General features: G+C 40.6%; 2 protein-coding genes across 5 annotated transcripts in view; one reads left to right on the top strand and one right to left on the bottom strand.

Moving 5' to 3' along the window:
• ppa2 (inorganic pyrophosphatase 2) overlaps positions 1 to 4,669 on the bottom strand; it is a 48,352-nt gene extending 43,683 nt beyond the window's left edge. For 3 of the 4 annotated variants that reach the window (XR_011078159.1, XR_011078160.1, XR_011078161.1), the window contains exons 1-12: positions 4,430 to 4,669; positions 3,623 to 3,687; positions 3,488 to 3,532; positions 3,342 to 3,395; positions 2,898 to 3,017; positions 2,649 to 2,735; positions 2,409 to 2,535; positions 1,220 to 1,347; positions 982 to 1,067; positions 778 to 847; positions 633 to 672; positions 387 to 484 (exon numbers count right to left, since the gene is read on the bottom strand). Coding sequence is in view for 1 of the 4 variants with exons in the window: in XM_068588501.1 (XP_068444602.1) it covers positions 462 to 484; positions 633 to 672; positions 778 to 847; positions 982 to 1,067; positions 1,220 to 1,347; positions 2,409 to 2,535; positions 2,649 to 2,735; positions 2,898 to 3,017; positions 3,342 to 3,395; positions 3,488 to 3,532; positions 3,623 to 3,687; positions 4,430 to 4,607 (1,023 nt within the window). In the remaining 3 variants the exon portion in view is untranslated. Of the gene's footprint in view, positions 1 to 59; positions 485 to 632; positions 673 to 777; positions 848 to 981; positions 1,068 to 1,219; positions 1,348 to 2,408; positions 2,536 to 2,648; positions 2,736 to 2,897; positions 3,018 to 3,341; positions 3,396 to 3,487; positions 3,533 to 3,622; positions 3,688 to 4,429 lie in introns of those variants that run through there. The other variant, XM_068588501.1, reaches the window with a different exon arrangement.
• Positions 4,670 to 8,113: 3,444 nt separating this feature from the next.
• On the top strand, positions 8,114 to 20,534 carry arhgef38 (Rho guanine nucleotide exchange factor (GEF) 38). Its single transcript, XM_068589256.1, has 14 exons — positions 8,114 to 8,330; positions 12,553 to 12,737; positions 13,764 to 13,881; positions 13,985 to 14,132; positions 14,252 to 14,269; positions 14,459 to 14,658; positions 14,802 to 14,935; positions 15,142 to 15,246; positions 15,345 to 15,464; positions 16,357 to 16,731; positions 16,817 to 16,954; positions 17,481 to 17,682; positions 19,112 to 19,410; positions 20,190 to 20,534. The coding sequence occupies exons 1-14, from the start codon at positions 8,114 to 8,116 to the stop codon at positions 20,370 to 20,372; spliced, it is 2,442 nt and encodes an 813-aa protein (XP_068445357.1). The 3' UTR covers positions 20,373 to 20,534.
• The last annotated feature ends 334 nt before the right edge of the window (positions 20,535 to 20,868 follow it).

The raw sequence follows: 20,868 nt of genomic DNA, 5'->3' as shown, positions 1-20,868 counted from the left end.
TATCTAAATTATTGAATATTGTCAACATGTTTAAATTTTTAAATGAATGTGGAAAGAGATCATGCCATGTTTTTTTTATTTACCCAAACAAAGAAATTGTTACATACAAATAGCGTTGTGTTTGTGGTCTCTAGCAGAAACTGACTTAAGTCTTGAAGGCAAATTTGAGGGTATTAGCATTACTTTCAGTCTACACACATACAAGGTGGGACCTGGACATTTGCCCCACAAATACTGTAGTGCCGAAACAATATACAATTTAATGGAAAGGAGATCAATTATTTTTGGGATTTCCTCAAAATCATGAGAAAACAATGTGATGTCTTCACATTTTACCTAATAATAAAACTTACGATGGCACTTTATATAGCTGAGTGAGTCCTTACCAACAATTAATCCATCTGCATTTGAAAGAAGCAGCTGCTTCAACAGTTTTGTTGTTTCCATGTTGTCTTTAGGGTTTAGACAAAATGCCACTTGTCCACTGTGTGAGAGAAGATTTAGAATCATATAATAATCATAAATAAAAAAATTATATATGAATAATACAGGTACTGAACAATGCTTAAAATAAACCATATATATATATATATATATACATAAACAGTGCTGGTTAATCAATATTTGCTTACCATCTTGAGACACAGGATGTGCGCTGTCGAATGCAGGAGCCTGGAGTATCACACGGTAAACAGGGAAGTTAGCAAACACTAATAGTTTTATATGCCATTATTGTGTTTGCTATCATTGTAAAAACAGCAGCATATAAGTTCTCACCGATTCCACCACATCTCTGGCCTCAACTGCACCGCATTTGAAAGGGCTCTCGCAGCAGGAGGTATTTTTGCTGATCAAAAGAGTAAATATTGTTCAGTGTGTGTGTGTGTATATGTATATATATATATATATATATATATATATATATATATATATATATATATATATATATATATATATATATATATACCTCCACCAACTTACCATTCAATCCCTCCGCTATTTGTTGGCCTCTGCACTAGTGCCCTCCAGTGCTCATGAGTGGACTTAATGATCTCCACTGCAAAGTCCTTTTAAGAGGGCATCAAAGAAAAACGTATCATTTGATTTTTTTAAAAGAGCAATCCAGTCAGTTTTAGCCACTGAAAAAAGTACAATCGAGGCTGAGGAAACTAAATGTCCTATCTTTGTAATGTATTTGGCGTTACAAAAGACTCGGTACCTTGTCTTTGAATTCTCCATTGAATCCAAATTGGTTCTTAGGCTTTCCATCAGGCACTTTGTATTTCCTAAACCAGTCGACAGTGGCCTCTAAATGACCAGGCCGGCTCTTATGGACATCCTCTATGCCTGAGGAAAACACAAACGCATTCAGCAGAATAATAACAGAGGACCAATTTGCACTTTATTTGTCCTTGTGTGAATAAGATATGACTGTCCATTCACACTTGATATTTTAAATATATCCTAAGTTATTTTGAATAAGTACATCCTTATGTAGCAGAGTAAGTGTTTTAGAAAATATTTCAAAGTGGCAAAGCCCCATTAAAACATTAGAAGGTTGCAGCTGTATTGTAAACAATGCAGGCTTCAAAATGTTCAGAAACGGCTTTGCAAAATGCTGTATGGAATAAATAAACAGCACTCAACACGTTTGTTCGGCCTTTAAAATACACACAATGTTTTAGAAGAAATGTTGAATGTAAAGAAAGCTGTGTTGACAATAAAAACTCCAAATGGTATGTTCTAGGTTTGGGTTTTAACTAGTCAGAAGTTACTGCCTGAGCTGCTCACTGGTTTTCTATATTGAATCTGCAAATATTAATTTTATTTTCAAATTCAATCACTTGAATTTCAACCGGGCCGTGCAGGTACATTAATACCATATTTATAGTTTGTGGTCAAGGACACATCTGACAAGTCCTGGAGATTGGTTTGGCAGCTTATCTTTAAAGGCTTTTTGCCTCCAGGGACACTGGCATCTAAAAAGTGACAGTGACATCTAGCGGTGTGGTTGTAGATTGATTTCCACCGGTTTTCATCCCGCGGCCACGTGAAAGGCCCTCTCCAGTTCTGGACTACTGTGGAAACATAGCGGTGTATCCATGTAGATATGAAGGGATAATGCTAAGCTGACAAAAACTCTTTAGAAAAAAAGGTGATAACAATAAAAACAGTTATGTATTGTACAGTTCTGCCACTAGCTCCCCCAAAATGTGCCACACGCTTCCTTTGATGGAAGCTGTTTGTACTTAATTGTCTTAGTTAGCACATTTGAGATAAAACCCCAATTGCCCTTACGAGCATGCCAGCAGGTTTCCTGGAATACATTTCTTCAGGATAGAGGATGAGTCAGTGTAAAGCAGTTTTTAAATATTGACTGTTTTCTATGAACTGTGAAAAGCACCCACTATTCAGGTTTTTGGCATCTGGGTCCTTAGCATTGATAGCGATGACCTTCCAGTCCATTTCCCCCTCATCGATCATGGCCAAGATGCCAAGCACTTTCACTTGGATAACCTGACCTGGAAAACACACCTGAAGAACAGACAAGCAAATTACAAATAAAGAGTCAAATCACACAATTAAGAAATCCTGAATAAGTCAAAATGAAGTTAAAAAAACACACACACTAACTAAAGCAGTCTTACCTGGGTGCCGATCTCACAAACGTCAATAGGATCATTGTCACCACAACACTTGGTGTCTTTGTCTGTGTGGTCTGGGTCCTCCCACGTCTTTTCCAAAAAACAGTTCAGAAACAAAATCAAAAACTAACTTCCTGACGATAAATGTATAGAAACAAAGAATGTGGATAATTTAAAGTCTGTCAATTGCTGCATTAATATCAGTGACAAAAAAGGTCTGAGCAGCTTATTTCATTCTGTTCATTTCCTCACCTGTGGGAGCGCCCCATAGTTCCAAATGTAACCTTTATGGGGAAATATGTTGGCAACATACCGGAGCTTTCCTTTCTTTACATCTTGCTTGATCGGGTTCAGCGGTTCCTTAGTTGCGATCTGGAGATTCAAGGCAATTATGAAGGTGTAAGTTTGTATTTATATGAAAGTGTGTGCCAACTCCATAAAAGCTCAGGTTAGACCATTTAGTCAAGCTCTTTCTTTGTGAATGTAAGTATCGTTAACTTAGAGACTCAATAAATAACATATGAAACAGCTGCAGGCTACCGCTATGCTAAATCTTTTGAAAATGTCAAATGGATTATCATTAAATGAAAGTTTCCACACCGGTTATTACTTCAACCTATCAATATCTGCCTTTTTAAAGCAGTAGTAGCTGTAAAAGTGCAGCAATCAAATGAATTCTATCTACGGCCTTGTTACCTCCATTTTAGCATTTGACCATCGAGGAACCTCCACAACCATGTTATAGAGCACCTGGAAAGACAAAGAAAGCTTGATGCAGCGTATGCTTCACACCAACGTTTCAGGTGGTACAACCAACGTTAAATATTATGATCTGACGGTACCTCACTCTCATTCTTCTTGGACTTTTTAGTTGGTACATGATTGTCCTGTCAAAAGAAAAGCATATGAATATTGTGTTTATACCATTCAATAGGCACACAGTCATAAAACAGAAACTTCTGCTATTAAATAGTTACCTGTTCTGTCTCTGCTATAAGTGAGATGTCATGAAATGGTGAAATGTATTTTCCTTCTGAGGTTTCTGAGGAAAAAAAGTCACAAATAAAACCTCCATATAGACAGAAACTCAGAAGGTTATTGTACTTAAAATGTCGTCACTCCTATAACTCAGACTGATACAGATGTATTGAACAGTCGCCATGATCACTGAGCAAATATCATCCAATAAGGATGGCTGTGACTGAAAGGCTCCAGAAAAGGCTGCTAAGTAAACCTCCACTAAAGATGAATTTCACGGTGAGTTAGTTTATCATTTTGCACCCTAAGTTCCAGCCTGTATCATTACTGTTTTATTGGCTATACTGGATGTCATTTACACAACTGATAATGCAACTAATGTTTTCTGCAGTCACGACCAAAATACAGTCACATTACACATATTGAAAACAGAACAATGTGATATTTGGTTTTGTTAATCTGACAGGAGTGGGTGAATTTTTGATAGCCGTATTTTCAACCAGTTCATAAGAAGGTTTTGTATTTCGTGTATAAACAATAAATACACGTGATCATCCAAACCGGAAGTTGCTTTGTACTCAGCCACAGTGCAGGAAACTGTGTTACTGGTGGTGTTTTCAATCTGAAAGCTATGTAGTAAGAGTGCCACGTGCCTTACAACCCCGTGATTGTAGCTCAAGGTCACGTGTTTCCCTTTACCTGGAGGTCGAGCTGTGGTCACCTGTCCGACTGCGGACATCTGGTGCTCAGCCATTAACGCTACACTATGCAGAGGACGCACAGATTCCTCCCAGTGATGAACTTACTAAAATAAATCCGGTAGTCGGTAGAATTTGCGCGTCCTCTCTCCTCCGTTTGATAGTGCATCGTGTTCCTGAAATAAAACCGATGAGGAAGCGCTGCTGCTTGTGTGACGAGCTGGTTTTGCGAAGCGGAAAACGAGCCGAAAACTGTCGCGGAGCAGCGCAGCAGCAGCGGTCTCATTTCTTCGGTTCCTGTTTCCGTCTTCCTATTCGTCCTCCTGCGCTCCGCCACGTCCAGTCGTGTCAAAGCCGCAAAGGGTGAAGCGAAAGCTTCTGGAGAGAGATTTTCAAAATAAAAGCATCCACAGTGCCACTCCGGGCAGAGCATATAGTGCATAATTCTGTGGCTTTAAGTAAGAGATCCGGACGTGTTGTGACTACGCCTAAAAAACACAACATATGTGCTGGTAGTCACTGCTGGACTTTTACTCTGAGAACAAATTGTTGCGGCCGGAAGTCAATTATTTTAACTATTTTCTTTTTTCATTACATGCTTGTTTGTGAGCCAGTACCTTTATTTTACTGCCAGCTAGCACATTTGCTGGAAACGTCATACTGTTCATTTCTATGCAACACATTTTAACATGGTTGTTTAATTTCAGCACCACTTTAGTACTATGTGAATGTGTTTTGCCTGATATCTAACTTGCCATAGTGTCTCATCCTAATAATTGTCATCTACATTGGTGACACACTCTTGCACAAGACTTGTATGTATTAGCGTTATAGATAATGATAAGAAAGTTTGTCTTTCATCCATTAACTTACCCATTTGATTTACTTTCCATGGCATACCATGGCAGTAACATAAAGACATTTTTCATTTGGCGATGTGCACTTTTAATCCTCGTATCTTTTCCCTCCTTTCTTTTCTCATTTTTGATCTTTTTAATTGATGTGATTTCCGTCACACTGCTAACACACATAAAAACATGCTCTATAAAGGCACTATAGTGACTTCATATAAAAGAAGAGCCAGCACAAGAAGTCTGTAGACCTTTTGTCAATAACATTAGGTAAATGCACATGTTTCTTTTTTGTTTTATTTTTACAACGTAGCCTATTCTTCCATGTTCCATAACCAAGTGTAGTGAGAACAACCATGAAGGTCACTGTTGCTTTAATGTCCCGCTCCTTTTGTTTTTATGACTTGAAGTTAATATATTTGATGGCTATCTGCACAATACATCATGAGATCAAAGTCCATATGTATCTATTGTGCCATGAACAAACACACACCCCAGCAACCTTGATGGCAGCCATAAAGGTCGCTTGCGTTTGATGCTGTTGCCAAACTGTTTTGATTCTGCTGAGCACTAAATCCTAGGACAGCTCTACAGCTACTAGTGTTTTTCTTTTGTGAATGCAATATGCCTAATAAAAAAAATGTATTTGATCAGTATTAATCTCTGTACTGATTTGGAAAATCTGGATGCAGAGCTGAATGAGAAGAGCGTTCCTTCCTTCAATGTCTGTGCCCATAAGTAAAGCACTCAACCGCGACTCGTTCACGGATGGTGTCCAAGTGGCCAGCAGTAAAAGTCTGTGGCCGGAAAAGACAGTTTTAGGCATGAGTGTGTTTTTATTTTCCCTTTCCCCATTCCCTCAACTAGCTCGCTCGTGCATCTATACGTCACCGCTGCGGACAAAATAAGGATCTCTTTGTTATCTTGTCACACCAAACAAACTTAGGCCCTGTTAGCGTTTGTTCCTTTTAGCATGATAAAAGATACTTTTGTTTGTTTGTTGGCTGAAAACATATACTGTTGGTGGTCATAATCATTCTTGTTTGTACAATGGAGTAAAACATGGAAACCATCGCGTTGAACTGAATGGATAAACATCAAACAATGTTCATCATGCACGGCACCTGATTTTAGTCAGTTATAATTCGGTCAAAAATAATAAATAAAAAAATAAAACTCTCTGATTAATTGTTAAAAAAAAAGGAAAAAACAATTGTAAATGTAAGTCTTTTATATTAGCTGAATTGTATTATTCAGGCAGTATACATTTAACAATGTATTTCTCAGAGTGTGAAAAGCCACACCCTGAGTGACACTATGTCACATGAGCGCCTTCAAGGCAAAACAAATAATATCGCCACGCTGACAACGCTCAGGATATGACGCTGTTTATTCACTTTTGTGTTTGTATAGAGTATGTGATTGTTCAGCATGGTTTACCAAGTAAATTTTGTTACATAATACTGCTAACATTGACATTGGCTATGCTTGAAAACACTATAACTGTGCTGGTTAATCAGAGAAGACATTTCATTGTCATTAAATTGTTTAATTCTTGAGTTTTTCTTCCACAGAAGATGATGATGACAATGCAATGTTAGATATACAGTCTTATGTTGATGACCTGCTAGTCGAGAGCCGTGTATGTGCATCGAGTTTAATGGAAGTGAAACAGGTGTGCTCTGAGCACACGGCACAGTGATGTGAAACACAATGGGTGTGCTCATTACCTGTGCTTTCAATGGGGAGGAAATGCATCCATTCATTGTTCTGACGTGGAACGCAGTATCTGGTTGCTATGAACTGAACTCCTTGAAGCGCATGTGTGTTGATAAATTACCTGTCTAACCAGAAATGTTTTTTCATGAGTGTAAAATGTGTGTTTTTTATAGAGAAACAAATGCTTTGTGTATAAGTAATATGACAATGTGATTATCACAGTTTGACAAACAACCCCTGTTGTTTCAAAATCACTAAAAACCCCAAACCTGACAGCAATTATTCAACACAAACAGAAATCTAGCAGCTTAGTGTCCTTTAACACTCGTTGCACTTTTGCTGGGGTACAATAGTGATGTGAAACTTTTAGTATAATGCAACCGCTGCGGCAATATAGAGGTTGTTTTATTCACTTCATTGTGAAAATTGTAAATTAGATGTTCAACGAACTTGATTTGAAAATCCCTTTTTCATTGTGTAAATATTAAGGTCACTGTAAGTATGATTCACAGGATTAATACTTAATTGTCTGGCATTGTTAGTGTCCTCTGTGAGGTATCACACACATTTTATTTTGAGGACATTTCTCTTTCTCTTTTGTCCTCAAACCTTCTCCCAATGAATGTATTGCTCTGAGGGAAAGGGATGTTTATTTATGAGAGATTTCAGCAGCAAAGCAATGGAGGAATCTTAACATAAAAAAATACAAAATGCAAAATAATGATATTATAAATGTCATTTTAATGACATTTATAATCATTTATTGAATAAAAGGCAGCAGCAAACAGAAACCTCTTCAGCCTTGATTTAAAGGAAGTGCGTGTTGAAATGCAGTTTTTTTTCCTCTAGATATATGGTGCATTAAAACTGAATGCTGCTTCTCCGTGTTCAGTTCTCACTCGGGGAACAATAAACAGACATGTCCCCGGCGCCCTGAGAGGTCTGGATAGTTCAAAGTGGAGCAGAAGAGGGAAGAAGCACAGCAGTGTAGAGGCGTGGCCACAGGGCTCTCATGACAGGTAGGCAGGGAGGAGCTCGATTACCTGTGCAGCGCTGACAGTCAGTGCACAGTGAACACTGCACCTGTTGTACTTCCCAGGCTCTCTCTCTCTCTCCCTCCCTCCCTCTCTCCCTCCCTCCGTTTCTTTCTCCCTCTTCCTGTCCCTCTCTCTTTCCCTTCTTTTCTCCTTGACTGCTCTAAAAGTGAGCTGAAGGCCTCACCATGAATCCCAATGAGGCCAGCGGGGTTGAGAAGGAGAAGGAAAAAGAGAAGGAGAAAGTGATAAAGAGGAGGAACCGGCCTGTGTTCCTGCGCTACCTGGAGAGGAGAAAGACGGACACGATTGTGGCCGAGGATTCGGCCAAGGGTGATATCAACCTGGGGACGCTGGTGAGGAGGAGTCAGTCCGACAAGACGGAGTACAGCGCTAAACTTAAAGGTACACCACCTGATGACCTCCCCGGCGGTCAAAACTATGGCAACAATCTGCCCACGCGTGAGCAACACTTAGCGTGAAGAGTCTTTCAACTCTTTACTTTGCAAACTTGTTGATAACATACTTTAGAGAACTTTTAGACTTTTAAATGTGTTCATCATAGATGGACTTAGAGAGCAGCATCTATGGCTGAAGGGGAAACATTAAACACACCGAGGGATATTTGTTTTCACAACCAGTTCACAGAAACAAACATATACGGCAGCATACAGATGTATAGACGGCACTAAAGACCTTCATGCGCACATTTATTCCTTCATCCCTGCTCACGACAGTGTCAGCGATGCTCGTAGATCAGGCCCTGCTCCATAGCGCTGGATACTGGTTACCTGTTGTGTTACTATGTGTTGAGAGGAGATACTCCCACAGGGATGCAGCCACATATGCAAACTGTTCTCCAAACTCGGGCACAGAGGAGTGGCTTTCAAAGTGTTCCAGACCAGCTAGTAAACAAGACCGTGACAGCGGTGACGCAGGAGGACGGATGTTCAGATTAATGTTTATTACCAAGTTTGAAACGAATGGCTTCCAAGTGATGTCTGACCATTGGTCTTACAGTTTGGTTGACATTGAATACAACAATTTGCATTGATTGAGTTAAGAACTTGCAGGAGTGGAGAATGAGTTGTGATTAAAAAAAACAAAACAGCTGTGTGTTGCGTCACCACAAAGGCTGACCTCATCTTTTCACTGACACACACATGTCTGCATTTCAGAAGAAAAAAAAAAACTGGCTTCACCTGTCCTAAGAGTGCACTCCGTGACTGGGAATGCTGCACTTCAGGCAAAATGACTGACATCACCGTGTCATCAGGGGGTTACTATTAAGTATTAGCATAAGTATGTCGGCTTTCCTGTGCCACTTGTTCCTGGGCTTCCATTCCTGTGAACAATACACAAAACATGCCAACATGATGAGTGGCACCTTGTTTCAAATAGCTTATAACCTTCTTCCCACTTGGTGTTGCACTGATAAAACAGCTTTCACACACACAAACACACAGACTTTGCCTTATCAGCGTCTGCTTTGTTTACATGAAATGGAGACACTCTCTTCTCCTTTGCACTTTTCTGTTTTCTTCCCCAACCTGCATAGTGGCAGCAACGTTTTTAAATAACATTGGGGGTGTTTTCAGTAAACCAATCGCCCGCCCTTTTCGACTTTAGCCTCACACCTGACAAGCTGCCTTACATATTTACAGTGGTATTACCATTGCAAATATTGACAGAATAATGACTTCACTGTAAGAGGAAACACGTGAGTTGCTGCTCGACAGCCCGTCTCATCTGCTCGTCAGACAGGTTGGGCAAGCCACAGAACCATAACCATGGCAACATGACATCACGATGTCTAATTATTTATAGTCACTAAATGTAATTGTTCTGACAATGATTCACCAGCGCAAAACTCACATGAGCTGACAGCACTGAACTAAATATTCATATTTATTTATCTTTATCCGTCGCATATGAGGACTGAACTCTTTCTCTCTCTGTGTGTGCAAGTGTGTGCGTCACCTTGAGACTTTTTGGGCTTTATATGGATTGTTTTTTCCAAATAGACAAATTAATGTTAACATACACTTAAGATAAATGTCCAACTTTTATCAAATTCAATATTTGAATTCATCGTTTTTGTAGACATTGAACAAATGCCATTGTGCACTTTGCTGTGTGGCAAAGTCAGGCATGTAATTTTTCTTGCAGCCGATACCTGATACCTCGTGCCTTGTATTCTGTTCAGGGGGCGTCTACTGGAATCCATTCAATGGGCTGAACAGTGAAAAGCCTTGTATCCACTTTCATGGGAACTCCTGTGTCGGCAACCATACCTCCCCGAACATATCGCCGGCAAAAGCAGAAGTCAGCAGATCTGCAGCTGAGTCGAGATAGACTACGATACATTTGAGTTTGAGTTATTTTATTGTTCATGTGTCAGTGCGGGATCATTTTTTCAAGGCCAACTTTCCCACAGAATTCAAAGTGATTTGAAGAGAATATTTATTTAACTTCTCGTATCAAGACTTTGTAGAGTAACAAGAATATGTTGGAATTCGTGATCTATGAAAATGTCTGAAAACCAGATTGAAAATAGAATATGAAGCCGCCATTTCTTTCACGGGTTTTTCAATGTTTCTGGGGTCTCTTGTCACACTGAAAACCCACGTCGACACTTGACACATGTGACACTTCTATAAGGTAACATCCACCAGTAAAACGTTTTGTTTGTTGCAACAAAATGTGGAGTAATCTTTATCAAGGATTGATTTCAAAGAGAAGACCTCCACTATTTCTATAAGTCTTATCAGTTAATGATTAACTACTGAATGAAAAAGGTGTATGACTTCACAGTTCAGCTTTTTTTGTGTGCTGTGGACACTGAGTTTACCCCGGACAAACAAGGTTAACTCAGAAGAAAGCTGTGATTAAACAAATCAGTTAGAGGAGATGAAAAAAGGGGGAGTAGAGTGTCGCAGCTTTAACTGACACACTATACAAGAGGCAGTTAAATCAAGTATTATAAGGAAATATCACAATGCAAACAGTATCTCAAACAAATATTACTTTCGTGAAATGTATAATGTTCCGTTTCCATTGAGATTTTCAGAGAGGGGATTACTCAGCTCTGCAGGTGAATTTGTGTATCTCACGGGTAAAAACAGACACACGTAAGGTGTCACCGTGTGCAGCATGGCGAGCAGAATATGATCAGATCTCGGCAGAGGTCAGTCATGTGTGAAGGTAATCGGTACAGTGTTGGCATTCACGAGAAAGCACTGGCCAGAGTCACATGAGCCATTCTGCTCTGCTTCAGCCACTAGTCACTCTACCGTTCCTCCACAGCTATGCTGTCATCCATAGCACCCTGCAACTTCCTGTTGCCTCCAACAAAACACACTTTAAAAAAAGAAGAAATTATGAGGAAACAAAGGGGAAAAAATAATATCCCTACACCTGCGCTATTTGTTTTCTTTGACGTGCAACTTCCTCACTTCTTTACGGGAGCACATTTCCACCAGTGAAAGAAAAAAAGTATTTGATAAAAAGTCAAAATTATTATAATGATTTTTTTTACTAGGTTAAAAAATGAAAAAAAGCCATTTTATTTACTGACAGAAATGGGCTTCCTCTCTTTCTTGTCTACTTTGCTTATCGTGTCCAAAAAAATCAAAACGATATCTGGTCCAAACCCAGAATCAAACTAATGAGAGCACAAGATGTGACTACAAAGGGTGTGCCTGGACTAATCATTACCCAGACAAATAATACGCCACAAATAATAATTATAATTATAAAATAGTACATACATATACTGTGAATGTCTTGGCAATATGAATACTAAGTTGAACTTCCTCTGTCCAATAATTTGCTGAAGTGCATATGTCTGTGAAATGAGTGCGCTGAGGTGGATGTAGTAAATTAGTTAGAGTGTGTTTGTGTGTGTGTATGTGTGTGTGTTCCTATTTGAATCATTGTGTCCTTGCATATGTGTGTTCATCATTGTCTGCCACTCCCCCTGCAAACTTCTGGCCTGAGCAGATGGAATGCCTGAGCACGACGGAGCATTACATCAGCGGCACGATTAGTTCTGTAACCTGACACGAGCCTCGCAGCCCTCCCCAGAGAAGGAAGTGGTGTGTGCCGACGATTAGGCAGCGAGGAAGCATCCCTCTTCCCTGAACCGACACTCCTCCTGCCTGGCATGCAAAGCACAGAGCAGCCACACACTGATTAGACAGCAGGGCAATAAAAAAAAGAGGAGTGAGCCTGACTGGCATGTTAAGTGAGGCCTTTTGGCGCCGGAGTCAAAATAATTATATCAGCGTGAAATACTGATGGGTGCTCAGGCGACAAGCCGATGTTTTAGAAGAGATGTTGTTCTTTTCCAAGCATGCACAGCCCACCGGGGGAGGTTGTTTATCAGCATTTTAGATAATGCACACAGATGGCTTGAAATGTTGGCAAACACGTAGTTTCTGGGGGAAATTGCAGATTTACTGCAGCATGTAGGTTTATGCTCACAATATCATACATTTACTTTGTCCTTATACGACCCTTCTGACTTATTGGGCCAGATGCTGTCGTAGTATACAATAATGGGACTGGCCAGCCACGTACCACCTGCGCATTGGATACAAATCTCATAATGTCTTTTTCTTTTCAGAGAAAATGACCCCACACGAACTGTCCATGCCCCTTTCACCGGGATTGGACCCGGAGGAGGTCCGTTCCAGGAAGATGAACCGCAGGGCGAAGATCATCCAGGAGCTCGTGCAGACTGAAAAGGACTACCTCACAGACCTGGAGCTGTGCATCAGAGAGGTGGTCCAGCCTCTACGCAATCTGCAGGTACATGCATGCCCCCAAAGAAATCTTGTGGTGTTAACGCCACCAACGACGACAATGTTTTTGGTGCCATTTTCTTGAGATAAGAATGTAATCGTAAAGTTCAGTGTTAATACTCAACTGGGAAAAAGTTGATAGTCAACAGTGTTACTCGCTATTGGGTACAGCTTTACAAAATAATCCTTATGTATAAAATTAACCCCAACCAGCAGTGACTGATAAGATCGTGAGATTTATAATTATAACAAAAGATCTCAGTGTTTCTAAATTAAAAGTGGCCTGATGTCCTGTATTTGTTCCAGATTTGATCTCCGAACCGCAGAAATGTGTTAGACATGTTAGTCTGATCTGATCAGAAAAGGAAGATTCTGTCATAAAAATTCCTTTTTTTTCATAATTATGTTGATATACAGTTTGAGCCTCAAACATTTTTAAACAATTGGTTATGGAATCAGATTCCTTGCTAAAACTAAATACATAGCATGAATATCTAGTAGCAGCTATTCTACCTCCAGTCCTCATTTCTCAAGCTCTTTTGCTCAAATCAAAAGGAAGAGAAATTCTAAGTTCAACTGACGGTGGAGATCCCTTTTGTTTTACACACAGCCAGACACACAAAAGCGACAAGGTAAAATGGTTTTGAGTTTGACAGCCGTAAAGTGTGATCTCTGCTGGAGAATCATATAATTTAGACATATTATCTATATGCCTCTTGGATTCTTCATATTTTCTTCTACCCTCCTGTCTTGCTTGCAACAGCGTCATGATATATGACTCAATATATGAGTAATAATCAACCCCTTATTGAACATTTCTGTGACTTATACGATCATGTAGGCTGCTGCCAACACAGTAGCTTCTGTAAATAGGGAGAAACATGTAATACAAATATAATGTACTACAGGAATTGGCATTGTAATGTTCAAATAAAGGTGAATTCCAATAAATTACAGCTTATTTATGCAGTCCTTCCGACTCACATTTTGGTTTCATTTGCATGCAATATGTAATGCATTTGTCTTTCATCAGGTTGTGGATGTAGACAGGTTGTTCACCAACACAGAGACAGTGTGTGAAGTTTCTGCAGCACTCCTTCACAGACTGCACGAGGCCGTCGCTGACCCGGATCCAGAGGCAGTTGTCATCGGTAACGGCCTTTCTGACTACTTGCCTGATTTGAACCTTTGTTGACTTTTACTGCTCTGGTTTGTGTTCGGCAAAAGAGCTCATGTGCTTTTTTTTATTTGAAGGAGATATATTCATCCAGGCGAAGGCAGCTTTAGAAGATGTATATAAGATTTACTGTTACCATCATGATGATGCCCACATGTCACTCAAATCCTATGAGAAAGAGGAAGAAGTAAAGCAACATTTCACCACATGTGTATTATCTCTAAAGTAAGTCAATTCATATATTTATTTCTCAAAGTCTTATCTTATTATAACTTTGTTGATATAGTCTGAACATTGTGTTTTATTTAGTTGGTGACTGTGTTCTTTTGTCTTTGTAATCACAGGAAAATCTACGACCAAGAGTGAGTACCCTTTAGTGATAAATTGGTTTTCAAAATATACTGAATTCTACAATAGATATATTCTAATATATGTCTTGATTATTGTGCAGCAGTTTGGTTATGTTTTTGTTGCCATGCATTGTGAATCTCTTTTCCGTTGGTCAGTTCATGTCAATAATCGTTTCCTGTATAATACATTTATTCCCACAGAGGGAAACCCAATCTACTGAATATGGGTTCACTGTTGATCAAACCGGTCCAGAGGATCATGAAGTACCCGTTGCTGCTCGGGGAGCTGTGGCATGCCACGCCTGAGGGCCACCCTGACTATCAGCCGCTGCAGGAGGCGTTCACTGCTGTCAAGATCATCAACGTTAACATCAACGAGTTCAAGAGACGCAAAGATATAGGTGCTATTCAATATACAGTGGCGTTTTATCATTCATGTCTATTTATTTTGCAACTTTGTGATTTTGCTAACTCATGTGACAACAAAGTGAGTTCTTTGTAGATTATTGTCCTTTTTTAAATTTTGGTTTCTTTTCACTCTCAGTTATGAAGTATAAGAGGTTAGAGGATGAAGGCACACTGAGGAGAAAACTACACAAGTTCAACATGCACTCCATCCGGAAGAAAGGCGACAGGTTTGCTGGATATCTCAAGATCCTCACTGGAGTTGAACCACAGGTAAAATACGATGGCAATAAAGTACATGGAATACAAGTTATGAGGCTTGTGTATATAAACATGACAGTATAAATACATTTAAAAAAAATACAAGGTACATTATTGAAATAAAAATAGTTGCTTTTATGCAGTTGTTAATAGCACAATGCAGATGCATATTTGATATTCTGATACTATTAAGCATGTTTCAACTCTTTTGTCTGTAGGTGAGAGATGACATATTTGACAGAGAGGAGAAGCTGTTCAGGAGTCTGGAGAAGGCTGTGAGGCAGCTGGTCAAGAATGTTCAATTTTACCTGCAGCACACTCAGGTAGCTGTGAGCGTGTCCGACTGCAAATTATGTGTTTTAATGGTTTGAAATATTCTGTAAACTTTCTGAGACTTTCTTCCTTGACGTCTGCTCTGCAGGAGATGGTGTCTGTAGCTGTTCAGAATGTCCAGGACATGGAGGACATCATCAAGCATCCAAACAAAAATCTCACAAACGGCTCTTCAGAAAATAATGGAAATGACCCCTATAAGCACTATGTAAGATATGGCTTTCTTTCCTTTACAACAAAAATAAAAACAACAATGCTGTTAGCTTTATGCAGGGCATAGCTATACTTTACTGCAGTAGTTCTAAGCTGAATCTTCTAAATATGAATCTGTCCTTGCTTTGCTGTCCTGTTGACCTCCCATTCACCCTCCAACTGTGAGTCATCTGTCACTTTACCCACAGCTGCCTGTCTTCTGCCTATTATATTAATCCTCTTCTTCTGAGCCTCTCACCTTCCTACGAGCTTCCTCAGTAACTGCCACCTTCCCGTTCCTGCCCTCTACGCTCTGTGAATCGCACTGCTGCCATTTCTGAGATACCTGTTAATACAATTCTTTGTGTTTCACAGCCTCAAACCAAAGTTTGTTATAAGCTTTACAAAATAAGTGTAGATAGAAAGGCCTTGGCAGCCTAAGAAGCCAATTGACAGACTTATTTCACATGAAAGGGGATCCATTGTGTCCCCTGTAATGAAAACATGACATCTGTAACCGAGAGATGCTTTCAGGAAACAGAACAATTTTGACCAGAATAACTGTTCTTTTTTACTTTATGTTTAGCACTAGCTATGACATGCTCCACATTATGATACATGGATTATGTAATGTCTGCTTAACTATTACTGTAAACTGAGAAACATCACCACATCGTGTTTGTCTGCATGCAAATGAAGCTGTAGCAGCTAATGTTAGGGCGCACTTTGCTGTCTCCCGTTCTCGAAAATGATTGTGAATTAGAGATGCTGCTGCATTCTGAAAACAAGTCATTTGTATACAGAGTTCACATAAGTATGGTAAAATGACTTGTTTACATGTACAGATAATACTTCATACTGTACATCTCTATTCATCTCCTCCCTGCCTCGTTGACTTCTCGCTGCAGAAAGACAGTATGGAGCGCTTGGTCCTCGCCCCCCTCTCCTCCCTGCAAGGCATGTTCACAGCTCCAACGAAGCTCATCCAGAAGCGATATGATAAGTTGCTGGATTACTGCAGCCGCCTGGAGCGCTCTTCTTCGTTTTCATCGTCATCCACGTCATCCACCACTTCTTCATCGCCTTCACTGGTGTTGGAAGACCCGCCCGGTCCCGCCAGGAGGGACTACGAAGCTCTCAATGCCTTGCTCTTGGAGGAGTTGCAGAGGTTCAACATGGCCGCCTATACTGTCCTGAAAAACTGTGTGGTGTATCTCGTGGCCCTGCTCCGAGGGCTAATGGATCAAATACTGCTCCGTTCTCCATCCATACAGCAGCTGCCAGTGAGGATCCCACACATAAATAACTCTCATGCATTTGCAGTCTGTTTAATCGTGAAACTCAAGTGTGTCGTGTTTGTCTTTTCAGGCTCCATTGTCAAACATTGCTGAAGTGCAGAACAGCATCATGGATGAGCTGAACAATCTGACCTTTGTCAAGGACAACGCACAGAAGTTGATGGAGCGAAAAGTCAGCTTTGAGAGACAACGGGACAAGAAAATAGCAGTAAGAAAGTGGAAATAATCTAAAAGAGATTATTCAAATCGTGAGGAGATGGTCATCATAGTCATGTCTGTCCTGGTTAGATCCCTGTTTCTTCTTCAAGTGTCTGTACACTCCGCACGAACTTCAGGTTGAAACAAACGTCACACACATTCCTGATTTTCTAAATTTGTTGAACAAATTCCAAGCCGTAAATGAGCAGCTCGAAGTCTTCTCAAAGGCTGCCACGGAGAACAGCTCCTTGTTATGATTAACACTTGGAAACACAAAGTTCCACCAGGCATCAGTCCCCCGAGACTTACGCATCTGTGTGTGTGTTGGTGTAGACACATATGCATAAACACCAGTACTTATACGAGCATATGCTTGTGCTGGGGCATGTGAGTGGATCTTTTTCTCCGACCACCAGGCGCTTATTACCTTCCGCCCCTCCTTTGAACAATCTCAGACAATGATAACCGACTTGTGTGCCTACACGTGGCCACACACCGGACCCACGTCACATAATTACACCCATTATGTCTTTCAGATGCCGGAGGTGCAGCATCAAACCGAGGAACAGCGAGCCTGGCTGCTGGCAGAATATCCACTGAGCCGTCTGTACCAGCTGAAGAGGAAGTGTAACGGCTGCCAGGAGCAGGACCTCAGCCTGCTGGAGGGAGAGCTGGTCGCTCTGCTGGAGGACACGGACCCGTTGGGCAGCAGCAGCCGCTGGCTCGTTCACACTGGAGGCAAGTGTGTGCGTGTGTGTGTGTGTGTGTGTGTGTGTGTGTGTAAGGACAAAGAACCATGAGGCAGCGGTAACTTTTGGCTCATTCAGTTAGAAAGACACACAAGGTGAATTAAGTTATTACACCAGATCACCTGCAAGTATATGGTTGGTATATGTCTCCTTTAATGCACATTCCTCTGTGGATATACTTGCATCTGTTCGATGACTGAGGCTGTGTAGACACACAAAACTTTACTTTCTGACACTGACAAGTCTGCGCACAAAAATTAGTCCCAGGGGTTTCTGTGATGTCATGGTTGCTGGTACCTCTTTGCCAGCCTCTGGAGATGGTTGCCTCTCAACAGGGCCAACTCCATAGCTTGTCTCCATCTCGCCTCCACGTCTCGCAGCGGCACCTGAGATCCCGATGTCTTGTTTGGAACAAACCGCAGCGTGTTGTAAGCAGTGTTGCCTAGAGTACAAAGCCTCTCCCTATGGGTATTGGGAAACAAGGACGGAGAGATGACACTTGCACGCCTCTCTGTATTCGGCAATAACAAGTTTTTTTTTTTTTTTATGAGCTTTAGAAAAAAAAAAGAGTGTGTGCATGTTTCTTGGTACGAAGAACATTCTTCACAGACTTGTCTGTTCCTCTGGGATTAGAAGCATTCCCAGGAAGCTGTTGTTCATCCTTCTGTTGATATCAACACTATGAATATTCTTGCTTCACATTTTCACATTCCTTCATTCATTTGCATGGATTTAAGATTGTTTAAGTAAATACAAATGTTGACATCCCTAATGTAAGACATGCAGTCCCTTATATTGTATTAACACAAGTTCTCCAGAGAGGAAACGTGTTTATTTTTATCAAGCGTTTTTTTGATTAACAAAGAAATATGTCTTATATAGTGCAGTTTGCCCAGTATTTACATTGCTGTTAGACATATAAAGATCAGTTCATCCAAATTATAAAATGGAGAAAGATTATTTTTGTTTTTTTCGAGTTTTGTTGTCAATCTCCTCGTTTTGTCGCCACCATATTGCGATGTGAATGCAATTTTGATTGTCATGTTTTAATAATTAATATTACATACAACCCTGGGTAATCTGGATCATATGGATAATCCACAGACCTAGACGTGTATTGGAACTAATTAAAGAATATTTTTTGACAGAAATGTTTAACAGGCTGTTCTGTGGATTATCCAGAGTGGGACACTGTTTCTGAAAAGAGATGCTGTAAACATTTTTCAGTGTTTGATGTGTCTGATTAAATCGAAGAGATGCATATCTTAAAACCTGCACTACTTTAAGATACCTCCATTGCTAAATAACACTAGAGGAAAGTGACTTTATTTGTTTCAATTTGACTGACCTAACCCTTCGACATTACCTCTGAGAGAGGTCAGGCATCCTGACTAACTGCCCCATTGTGTCACCGTTAGGCACACAGGGCTACGTCTACTCCACATTCCTGAAGCAGTACAACCCTCTGAGGGACTCCCAGCGGGCAGGCCAGATGGCAAAAGAGCAGCAGCCGCAGCAGCAGCCGCAGCAGCAGCCGCCTGCCATGGTGGACGAGGACTTCGATGACATCAGCCTGTTTGTGTCAGGCAGTGGCAGCAGCAGCCTGCGCAGCTTCAACCTCAACACCACCGACAGTGGCTCAACCCTCTCTGGACTACAGGGGGAGCAAGAGAGTTTAGAAGATCTGGAGGAAACGCAGGACACCGAGGCTCAGCAGGTGTGTACGGTGACCTGCGCGTTCTTGCACTTTCTGAATGACATTGTAAGCTACTGCAGTGCTTCAGACAGGTCACATATCTTTGCTCAGCTTTGGTTGTCGGCTTGAGAACGCAAGTCAATGTCCAGAAGATTAAATCAACAGTTGCAGAAACACTGCAAACCTCACTCAAGCATGCAAACGTCCATACATGTCACACGTAACACTTTGAAATGGACCAAGCAGTATCAGGAATCTAAAAAACAGGGGAGCAAACTGAAACACATTAAACCACATGAACCTCTGTATTACAATAAAACAACAGCTCAGCAAGCCATGTAACTTAAACTGGCCATAAGTGTACCTCACTGACACTCCACCTGTTACATCTGAGAGGTGTTATTACAGAGGGCCAGTGAAATGAAATGTGGTGAATACCATTAAAATATGACAGTGTGCTGTCACTCTGGCTATAAAGCCTTTGTCCTCCTAGTGGTCCTCATCTGCTATGACTCTGATCTTCATCATAACATGACAGTTATTGGTCTTAAAACATTAAGTTTATAAGGCTCAGTAGATTGTAAACTAAGACTGGTGGGAACACTCTGCCCATGTATAAAGCTAATAAAGAGTGCCACCTTCTGGATTTTCAGGAGAATACACTTACATATTCTTCAATGAGCTCAGTGCAGAGTAAGATTGTGCTATTTACAAAACTACAAAAAACTACTTTCCCATTTTTTCTAACCGTAAAATTAGATTCACGGCTAATTACATCTGATTTGCGTCTCTCTTCACAGTTCTACGCCGTGTATGCATTTCAAGCACGCTGTGACCAGGAGCTGACCATGCAGGAGTACCAGCATGTCCGCATCCTCAAGTTCTCTGACCTGGGAGGCAATAAGGATTGGTGGTTAGCGGAGGCTAACGGACAGAAGGGATATGTCCCTGCCAACTACCTGGGCAGGATGTCCTACGCATAAATGAAGGCACTTTTTAATGCATATCATATCCAGGAAACCAAACCAACTTGTGGCATTTAAATGAAATAATCCCGACTGTAAAGCATGTCACTTTTCTGCTTGGTGAGTCTAAATTGCACCAGGTATCACTAGATCTTATCGGCTTTTACCAAAAGTGTTGAATCCGCTGTGCCTTCACAAGATCTTAAGAGCGCAGTAGTGGGACTTGACCAGTAATCTGTGATTATCATAAATAATGGTAGGAAAATACAGGGCACTGTGCCGAGCACTTTTTTTTTTACTTCAGTGTTGGTGAGTTTATATTGATAAAGTGATTTATTCATGAAGTTAATTTTGTATGTGAACTGATTCATACATAAGGTATATATATTTAATGTGAAATGAAGAAATCTATCATTTATATTTGAACAATTATGTAATGAATAAACATGATCAAGCCTCCATTTGGCCAGTGGAATATGATGACACACATTCAAGGACACCACATGCTACACAG

The sequence above is a fragment of the Clinocottus analis genome, unplaced genomic scaffold (genome assembly GCF_023055335.1).
Source record: "Clinocottus analis isolate CAN_PGR_092001 unplaced genomic scaffold, fCliAna1.0.p SCAF_22, whole genome shotgun sequence".
NCBI classification, from domain to species: domain Eukaryota; kingdom Metazoa; phylum Chordata; class Actinopteri; order Perciformes; family Cottidae; genus Clinocottus; species Clinocottus analis.
The sequence above is the reverse complement of the archived record's forward strand: the minus strand, read 5'-3'. Positions and strand labels throughout refer to the sequence as shown.

What these genes read in the sequence shown, in the direction of transcription:
- arhgef38 (XM_068589256.1), top strand. Translation starts at nt 8,114, where the DNA reads ATGAATCCCAATGAGGCCAGCGGGGTTGAGAAGGAGAAGGAAAAAGAG. An exon ending in AGCCTCTACGCAATCTGCAG is followed by an intron (nt 12,738 to 13,763) that starts GTACATGCATGC and finishes GTCTTTCATCAG; the next exon opens with GTTGTGGATGTAGACAGGTT. An exon ending in ATGACCCCTATAAGCACTAT is followed by an intron (nt 15,465 to 16,356) that starts GTAAGATATGGC and finishes TTCTCGCTGCAG; the next exon opens with AAAGACAGTATGGAGCGCTT.